The sequence below is a fragment of the Podarcis tiliguerta genome (genome assembly GCF_965153285.1).
Source record: "Podarcis tiliguerta genome assembly, chromosome: 5".
Taxonomy (NCBI): Eukaryota; Metazoa; Chordata; class Lepidosauria; order Squamata; family Lacertidae; genus Podarcis; species Podarcis tiliguerta.
In genome coordinates, this window is record NC_139538.1 from 63,395,495 (window position 1) to 63,406,052 (window position 10,558).

At 43.3% G+C, this 10,558-nt stretch overlaps 1 protein-coding gene across 2 annotated transcripts in view; it reads right to left on the reverse strand.

The window, feature by feature from the left end:
• STAMBPL1 (STAM binding protein like 1) overlaps positions 1 to 7,123 on the reverse strand; it is a 28,460-nt gene extending 21,337 nt beyond the window's left edge. Inside the window, exon 1 of one of the 2 annotated variants that reach the window (XM_083443691.1) lies at positions 6,755 to 7,123. In XM_083443691.1, the coding sequence (XP_083299817.1) occupies positions 6,755 to 6,757 (3 nt within the window). In that variant the 5' untranslated portion in view covers positions 6,758 to 7,123. The remainder of the gene's footprint in view (positions 1 to 6,754) is intronic. The other variant, XM_083443692.1, reaches the window with a different exon arrangement.
• Between the last annotated feature and the right edge of the window lie 3,435 nt (positions 7,124 to 10,558).

The window sequence follows — 10,558 nt, forward strand, 5'->3', positions numbered from 1 at the left end:
AACACTCCCTATGCTCCTCCTGGAGCTGGAAAGGAGTAAGTTTAACCTAGGCATAGGCAAACTCGGCCCTCCAGATGTTTTAGGACTACAACTCCCATCATCCCTGACCACTGGTCCTGTTAGCTAGGGATGATGGGATTTGTAGTCCCAAAACATCTGGAGGGCCGAGTTTGCCTATGCCTGGTTTAACCTCTGGTTTTCTAGTAAAACTGAACTACTGGGTCGCGAAATGATGCACATCTAAAAAGTGTGCCACCAACATGAAATGTTTGGAAAGCTCTGGTTTATAGAAACCCTTGGTTGTGCTACGCAGGTCTGTGCCTGGTCAGTGTCTACCTGGGAAGCCCATGTATGCTGCCTTGAGTTCTATCACAGAGAAAAAGAGGGATATAAACGTATGGAATAAATAAATATGTTTTTAAAAGTGAATTTAATTGTATCATAATGTTAACTAATTTGTTTTTGTAATTAGTATAAGTTTCCTATCTGCTCATGACTTTATTGTTTTAACAGTTAACGTATCTTAACATAGTTAATATATTTGATCAAGTGCCTATCCCTCATCTTCCAATCTATATTGTGGAAATTTGTTTGTCTGATTGCTATGAATGTTATAAGCAAATTTTGCATGCTGGTTCCTGCAATCAAGTAGCAGGCTTTTATCTGTGTTTGGATACAAATGGATGCCATTTTGGCAGACTGAACCTTTGAAAACTGCACCAATTTGTTGGTTTCTTAGAATTCCTGAGCAATGTCAACTAGGTGGCTACAGGTTATCTATATAAGTAACTATATAAGTATCCATATAAGTTGTTCAGAACTGGGGATACTTTTTTATTTTTTCACTGTTGCAGCTTCTGAGTTTGTAAATAGTCCCAGTGATGACTAGGCAAATGACTAACAGAGATAATTATTTCCTTTTATGCTGCCAGGGCACACCAAATTTCTGATACAGTGCATGTGTAGGAAGGTTGGCCAATAATAATAACAATAACAGCAACTTAGTAACTGAAGAAAGTAGACTACATGTCAAGCCAAATCAATAACACAAAGCAAACAGAGGCACACAAACATTCAACTGATACATATTCACATCAAATTATGCAGAAATGTCAAACATTAAAACGGCAGCAAACTGCATTTGAATGTACAAAGTGAGCTCTAAGATTAGCTCCATGAAAGCTTAAGCAGTTACATTATAGATGACAACATGATTAAGATATAAAAGCACTTCTGTCGGTTGAAAGTACTGTAAAATCTTATTACAATCATTTAATATGTCTGCTTTCTAACAACAGTTTAGTTGATTTTACAATGCCATGCTCTGCATACTTATTCAGAAGTGACTATGGGCTGTGTGTGTGTGTGTGTGTGTAGCAAAATCATAATAAAACAGATGATATAGAGGGAACTACTTCAAGAGGGAAGTAGTTAGATCTCAGGTTACCCTGGTTGTTTATTGTGTGTAGAAAAGATACTGACGAATGCTGCCTCTGTATCAAGGTAAACCATTCCATTGATTTTTAAACTTGACTCAGAGCAAAGGTATCAAAAGAAGGTGACCTTCAGCTCATGGAGAAGAGTTCATTCCATATGCTTGTTTGCTACAAACTTCTTTAAGGTCAACTGGCATGATTATTCTAAGCATCCCATTACTTCAATACACTCCTAATCCGCTCATAGCTAGCAGACTGGTGTATCCTCTAATAACACTCATGTGAGCAATGGGATTTTAACCAATGGCCTGTTGGTAGGCAATACCCTTATTATAACACAAAAGTAACATGTCGTTTGGGAGGTGGGGGAAGTTCCCCCCATTTTTAAAAGGAACAGCTTATATGCAGTTCTGGTTTGTGAAACAAATATATATATGCAGTAGATACTAGTCCATAAAAAACCATCTAATTTATTTATTAGATTGTATTCCATCCTTCTTCTAAGGAGCCCAAGGCAACATGCCCAAGACTTAACTGATATCACCCTCACAACAACCTTGTGATGTAGGTTAGATGGAGAGAGCTCAAGGTCACCTAGTGAACTGCATGGGTCAGCAGAAAATTGAACCCAGAAATTTTCCTGATCAAAATCTAACATTCTGATACACCGGCTGTCAACAGTTACTGACATTTGGGGCACATCAGGACATCACGTGAAAACAGGGACCACCAATGTTGTGCCCATGGGTGCCCATGCAGCCATAAAGGCCTTCCCTGGTGCCCACCAGGTCCTATCCCCTCTCCACACAGATTTCTCTCTTGTAGCCAATAGAATAGGCTGTGGTGTATGCTTGGATGCACCGTGTGTGTGTGTGTGTGTGTGTTTCTCTAGCTTGCAAATGTGCTCCCAGCCCCTAAAAGGTTGGCAGCCTTGTTGTTAGATTACAGGTTAGAATTATGCATGCACTCCATAATGAGCTTCCTCAAACTCTGGACCTCATACTCTTCTGCTCCCATCTCATGCACCCAAGAGAAGAAGTTCCAAAGTGCTTGCTTTTGCTTAACCAGAGGTTGCATTTGCAGTCTGGAACTGAGACTGGGTCTTTTTTTGCTCTTAGCTAAAAACTTAGTCTAACATTCAGCAATGACTGTGTGAAATCAGCCTTTTTGAAACTTACAATAGTGTTTGTTAGGTATTTAAGAGCTACTGAAAGAAAAATGGACATTATTCATGTATGCCACAATACCAGCAAGAATCTTAATAGCACAAAACTGGAAGACTGGAGAAATACCGTCAAAAGAACAATGGCAATAAAAGTTGATGAACTATGCAGAGTTGGCAAAGTTAACGGCCAAATTGCGTGAAAAGGACAATAGTGATTTCGAAAAAGAATGGGAACCTTTTACAACTTACAGTATTTGCGGAAACGAAAAAACAAACAGACATGGACTCCCTGGCAGGTTTTAAATAAACATTTACAATTTTTTTTACAGAGAACAAGAAATTTAACAACGTGACAACATTATACTATATACAAACAGCAGGATGACAGAATAAACCAGAAATGGAAGCTGAGGGAAGTCAATAGGGAGGGGAGAAATTGGAAAATGAATGTTATTGATATTGGATATTTGTTATGAGGGGAAAAAATTAATTAAAATATTTTTTAAAAAGAAACTAACAATAGTGTTAACCATTTTGCTGGTCTGAACTACCTGACAAAAGCACTTACAGAATAATAGAATTGTAGAGTTGGAAGGGACCCTGAGGATCAACTACTTCAACCCCCTGCAATGCAGGAATATAAAGCTGTCCCATATGGGGATCGAACCTGCAACCTTGGTGTTATCAGCACGAAGCTTAGGTATGAAGTAGAAACAATGAGGGCTGTGGCCTGGCCAGAAAGAAGAGCCTGATGAGCCACATTTGGTCTGCAGACCTGAGCTTCAGCACCCTGGTTTAGTGTGCCATGCAAACACAGACGACAGAGGATGAGATATTTGGACAGTATTCTCGAAGCTACCAGCATGAGTTTGACCAAACTGCGGGAGGCAGTGGAAGACAGGAGTGCCTGGCATGCTCTTGTCCATGGGGTCACGAAGAGTCGGACACCACTAAACGACTAAACAACAACAAAACCACCCAACAGATGGCCACTTTGCAAAGCCTGACAGCTCAGATCACCTGCTCGGGTTTGGAGGGGAGAGCTAAATCACAGATCCTCTTCTTCACAATCGGTAACACAGGAAGTAGCAAATGAATTATGTTCACTTCCTCCAAATAAATGTTAAGTGCTTTGTACAGTAACCAGTCCCATATCTGGAATTACACAGAATCTAAACAGAAGGATCCAAAGCCAGAAAACATGCCCACTGTATACTTTTGAGCACATAATTTCAACCCATGCAAGGGATGTGTACATGAGGTTTCCTTCTGTACATGCACCACCCTCGTTAAATTGAAAATATATGCAATTACTTTCTTGGGCTCCATGATCATGCAGATGGTGACAGCACTCATGAAATTAAAAGGCACCTGCTTCTTGGGAGAAAAGCAATGACAAACCTAGACAGCATCTTAAAAAGCAGAGACATCACCTTGCCAACAAAGGTCCGTATAGTTAAAACCATGGTTTTCCCAGTAGTGATGTATGGAAGTGAGAGCTGATCGCCAAAGAATTGATGCTTTTGAATTATTGTGCTAGAGGAGACTCTTGAGAGTTCCATGGACTGCAAGAAGATCAAACCTATCCATTCTTAAGGAAATCAGCCCTTAGTGCTCACTGGAAGGACAGATCGTGAATCTGAGGCTCCAATACTTTGGCCACCTCATGAGAAGAGAAGACTCCCTGGAAAAGACCCTGATGTTGGGAGAGCACAAGGAGAAGGGGACGACAGAGGATGAGATGGTTGGATGGTGTTCTCGAAGCTACAAACATGAGTCTGACCAAACTGTGGGAGGCAGTGGAAGACAGGAGTGCCTGGCGCGCTCTGGTCAGTGGGGTCACGAAGAGCCGGACATGACTAAACGACTAAACAACAACAACTGCTTAATAGAATAAAAACTTTCTACTCCCAATTAGACAGAGCTAGCTGCATTAAGTACCACTTAGAAACAAGAGGACAAGTTACTAGGCCAGGGGGAGAAACATGACTGCTACCAACTCTCTAAAATGACTGTGCCAAATTCAGCGCTTGCCAGCAGCAGTCACACTGCTTTCCCAAGTCAACTCATTGTAGGCTGAGTATTCTCTGGGGATGGTAACATGCTGAGAGGGTTGTGTGACTCAACTTTCAGTCACATTCAAAACCCCATCAGAATTCACTAAACTCATGATTTCAGTGCACTGATTCACTATGTAAACTGCTCCTAGGCTCTACTGAGATAGGTCATCTTTAAGCGAGCACATTTAGCAATGGAATATAATTTGTTATGATCTTAAAATGTTTCCTAACACTGAACATTAGCATAGCTGCTAAAAATAAGCAAATATTGGCAAACCTTTCAGCTTTATATAGTCCAAACACCAACAGCCCCAACAACAAAAACTCCAAATTCAGATACAGTATATGTTTTCTTAAAAAAGAAAAAGAAAAAAAAGCTTCTATCATTAGAATCCCAGTTTATGACATCTGTAACTGTGGCTGTCTAGTCACATTCTTAGCAATTTAGAATTTGACAGCACTTTTCAACTTGGATTTCTGAATTTCTCAAGACTTAATCTATTCTTACAGTCGTATCAGTCCTATTAATTGCTAATCTTATGAATTATCCTTTGTCTGGAGAGCCAGTCCAGAAATGTGACATCATTATGCAATATTTTAAAATACAATCAATTTTACATCTAGTTGGCCTACTAAAATACATTATAGCAAGCTAGGTTAGGGTTATGCCAAGCCTTTATCTATTGAAAGGCAATACAAGATTCTAGACAGTGCAATTTCACACAGTTGTTGCTCCTTTCTCACTTTCTTAAGACATTTATTTTTCATATTCTGGCAATGCTATTTACGGGCAATATTTCAACACATCCCTGGAGAAAGTGCCTGTTAGAACAAGAGCAATTACCAGGCCAAAAACCTGGTAGAGTGCTAATTGCTGTTCAATTTACAGTTGAACCCGAGTATGAACAGAATCTTGTGTTAATCCTGACATTATCTCTAATATATATATAATGGCGTGATAAATTATAAAGGTCATATACTGCACTCACTATAAAAAGGGGAAAGGAAAGAAGGAAAGCCATTTATGATAGAGGGTGAAAATTCTCCCTGAACATCTTCTCAGTTCCACCTTATTGTCTTGATTGCTTTCTTTTCCCCACCGCCAGAAGGTATTTGTATTGCATTCAAGGCCATCTTGATGCAACCTGCAAGTCCTTGGGGAATCAATAACATAGCAGCGGAAAGTGCTGAGGGCAGGCAAAGAGAAAACTGCAGCTCTGAAGTGAAGAATGAGTCTGAGGTACAGATGCAATAAAATCCCTAGGGCAAACGCCACTTACCAGGAAAGAGGGGTGATTGGAGGTGGGGATGGGGTAGCAAATCCTTATGTGGATTCGCAAATCCCAGTGGGCCTGTTAAGGGATTTGTGGAGTCTGTTTTTAAAAAGAGAAGAGTGGGGGAGAGGGAGGGAGAGAGGGGGGGGGGAGAGAGAGTGATCTATAATGTTGTTTCTGAAATGTGCACTCCCTTCCAAGTGTCCCTTTAAAAACAAATGGCATCTGGAAACGACTGAAGCTGCTTCATTTCGGTCACATTTCAAAGGGGGCGGGAACTGCCGCCCGCCCCGTTGTCCAGATCAACTCCACCCCGATCATGCAACCAAAGAGCACCTTTCCAGCACAGCGTGTTCCCGAGCGGCGATGCTTTAGGAAAACGCGGTATATAATAATGGCCAGGGAAAGGGATCTGTCAGATCAGCCTCAGCCACAGAGCACGTCTTCCCGATCCCCTAAGCTCGAGATTCCTCGCCGGCTGTGGCAGCGAGAGGCGGAACTAGGAAGACAAGGGCTTCGAGGCTTCCCCCGCCCCTCGAGGCACACATGTTTGTCTGGCGGAGGGTCGGCGCCTCGTCAAAGCGTCAGAGCGGGCCCTTTCGGAATGGGACCGCAAGGTGCCTGCAGCCCAGCTCTGCGCCTCCGGGAGGGGTCGGCCAGATGCGCCTGGCGAAAGCCGTGGGGCACGGCGAGGGCGGCAGCCCCCCCTCCCTCCGGCTGCCTTCCCGCAGCCCCCTTCCCCGCCCTCCATCTCTCTGAAGCAAAACCATCCCCGTTTCCATACCTCTCCTTCGAAGAGGAGAAAGCGCGCCAGCTTACCATAAAGCCATGGCTGCCCGGAGAGTCGCGTCAAGTCCGCCTCGCCTCAGGGCTTCGGCTAGAGAGAAGTGGCGGCAGCTGCCGGCGGCCGCCGCCACAATGGCCCAACAATGAGCGGGGCCGAGACCAGCCGCCGCCGCCGCTGCTGCTGCCGCCTCCGCCCGCCGCTCGGCTCGCCTAATCCGTGACACGCGCCGGGGGCGGAGCGCGCCCCAATCTCTCGCCGCGAGCGCCGCTCTCGAGCGCAATGCCGCCGCGAGCAGCAGCAGCAGCGCCGCGCGGGCTCCTGCTGCCGTGGCTGAGCCAAGGGCCCGTTGCTCCCCTCAGCGGAGACAGCCGGCTGGCGCCGCGCGCGCGCTCACATGGACCGCGGTTGGGCGGGGCGCAAAGGGAAAGGCGCGGTAAAGCCGAGCGGCAGCCCGCGAAAGCGCGAGGCCCCCGGCTCTCAGTCCCCGACTTCACTTAGCTCTCTGGAGTCTGCCTCAGGCAGGAATGGGAGTACAGTGGTACCTCAGGTTACATATGCTTCAGGTTACACACTCCGCTAACCCAGAAATATTACCTCGGGTTAAGAACTTTGCTTCAGGATGAGAACAGAAATCGTGCTCAGCGGCAGCAGGAGGCCCCATTAGCTAAAGTGGTGCTTCAGGTTAAGAACAGTTTCAGGTTAAGAACGGACCTCCGGAACGAATTAAGTACTTAACCTGAGGTACCACTGTAGTTGAGAGGCGGGTTGGTAGTATGAGCAGCAATTAAGACCCTGGTGAGGCTGAGCCCTGGTGAGGCTGGACTGACACTTGCACAGTTGTTGGTTTTTGTTTTTGTTTTTAAATGTAGAATCATAGAGTTGGAAGGGACCCTGAGCGTCATCCAGCGGTTCTCAACCTGTGGGTCCCCAGATGTTGTTGGACTACAACTCCCATCATCCCTGAGCTCTGGCCTTGCTCACTAGGCATGATGGGAGTTGTAGTTCAACAACATCTGGGGACCCACAAGTTGAGAAAGGCTGATAGTCCAACCACCTGCAATGCGGCTGCCCTATATGGAATCGAACCCGCAACCTTGGGGTTATCGGCACCATGCTCTAACCAAGTGAGCTATCCAACCGATGCATGTGTTTCTATTGTTATTTTCAAGGAACAGAGTGATCAGTTTGCAACCCTGTCGATTCACAATAGCAGCAGTAATGAAAAAGAAATTTTAGGGTTAAGAGCAGGAGAGTCTTAATCTCAGGGTCGTGGGTTCCAAACCCATGAAAGATTCCTGAAGTGCAGGAGGGTTGGGCTAGATGACCCTCATGGTACCTTCCAACTCTGCAATTCTATGATTCTGTTTCTAATGTGGCTCAGAAGTCAGAGGAGGAAGTAGGGGAGGGCAGAACCTCGTAATTCATGTGTCATGGCAGGTGCAAGAACTACCGTGGAAATTATTGTTGGCTACAGTCACAGTAAACCAAAGCTGAAGCAGTGAAGAGTCTGACTCACATGTATGGGTGCACTGAACGACCTTTTTTTGATCACATGCTGTTTGCCTCTAGCACACTTCTTCCGCTCGCTCCTGCGAAACCCTTTACCAGGTCTGTGTTCTGAACAGTAGAATATTATTGCTGGTTAAGTTTCCTTGATGTTTGCACAGTTAAGGCACACCTCACCCAAGTCCTATTTCCCATTGCTGTGAGGAAAAGCCATTCACCCTCTCCTCACCGACTGTAATATAATGGTGGGTAGAATATTGTGTCCCCCAGTGGTGCTGCTCTGACAGGAAGTCAAAGAGCGTGGGGAAAAGGGGAAATTACAGTATCTCTGTAGTATGTACAGTTCGCAGGAACAAATTAATGCCCCTTTGTGAATTCAGTAATAAATGACATGCATGATTATGTATAGGTCAGGTATGTTTGGCAAAAAGCAGATTACAGTATCCATTCATCTATTCATTTATTTATTTTTTTAAAGTAGCCTCCATGATAATGTCCTTGCAAGCTTTCAATAGCTCCCTGGCAGCATCATGTCATTCCACAAGTGCCACCATTGTTGCAGTGCTGATGGAAGAAGCCAACAGATTAACAGGTTTATTTTCTATTTAGAAGCTTGTGTAAATCACCTTAATAACTTTTAAAAAATTCAAAATGGTTGCCATCTATAAAATTATTAGGTGTACTTATATACAATGTAAATAAATTTTTTAAAAAGTTTTTCCAATAGCACCTTAGAGACCAACTAAGTTTGTTCTGGGTATAAGCTTTCATGTGCATTCACACTTCTTCAGATACACACTTATATACAATGCTTTGCAGTTAAGTCTGAAAACCACTCCAAATCTGCAACTCCAGAACCACTTGTTCCATGTTTAACTTACATTAAGTAGGAGTACTAAGGACTCAGGCCTGCAATTGTTCATGCTGTTGTGTGCACCAATGCTCCCACAGTGATCTATACAAGGTAAATGGGAATACATTAGCTTGCTATGCTGAACAAATTGAAACAATTGAGAACAATGTCCAGGGCTGTGCAGATGTCTCTATCATAAACCTCAACAATTCTGAAGTGTATCAGCTTTTAGAGTGCTTATCATGGAGGTGTGGTGTTTCAGTTTTTAAAGTCCCTTTCTGGATACTTTGCTGAACAAAGGAGATCAGACTAGAAGGGAATTTGTGTACACTCATACTATTGCAATCTATTGAATTTTTATTTTTTAAAAAACACTTTAGACCAATAAAAGTCAAAACTAACCACTCATATAAGTGAGTATTCCAGGCTTTGAGGAACAGAACCTAAGCCGAGGGCATTTACTTCTGCTTTTCAGCTTTCTCTGTTCTTCCAGCTCCTCTGAAGAAGGTCAACTAAACAACCAGCAGCTGAACCATGCAAAGCCAACGTGGGCACAATCTGGTTTGCAAAATACAGCCAGAGGCAACCTAGATACATACAAATAAGTATACATTTCTTTGTATGACTCAATAGTAAACATTGAAATGGCCTAAACCCTGTACATTTCAGATCTAGCATAGAATGGAACCACCAAAGGCAAGTATAGATTTTCCTGATCCTGTGTTAGTTGGGCAGCTAGGTTACATAGCAGAATGTGCAAAGGAACATGTGGCTGGACAGCTCCAGGTAACCTATAAATCCTATGCTGAAGCAGAGCATCACTCACAACAATATACTGTATCTGTTTGCAGTCAAATTACAATGGGATCAGGTGGAGGAGTATGTGACTCACTAGCCTGTTTCCAGGCTTCATTTTATAATTGACTGGCTCAGTCTTTTGGTCACATTTAGATTCTGATGAATCAGACATGGCTCCTTGAAATGTATCCCATGCAGATGTTTCAGGTAGACAGAAGGTACTTGATAGAAATGTTCTGTGCTTTTTTTCTGGGTTCACAGTACCAGCACCTTTTTTTTCTAGAAGAAAAGCACTGGCATATGTTGAAGACAGTTCTCAATTGGTTTTTCATGCTGCATATAAAACCACTTTAATGCACTATGAACAATGAGAAGCTTATGGCTCCATATGCACAGTCTTAATTGGTTCAGTACTCATACAATTGCTTCTAATATGAGAAATGTTGTTTAACAAGACTTTTGCCAATATATCTGTGAAAACTAAAGCAACTGCTTCTGGATATCTAGTTGCATACCTTGCAAGGGCCGGTATAAACTCTTTCTGCTTCCTAGTGAGTTTGTGGAAGAACATCTATATAAATATATCTAGATATATGCCTCTATTCGATAGATTGGTGTCCTATAAACATCAACGAGTTTAGAGGAGCATTCATTTTTTTGTTATTATTCCCTTTAACAG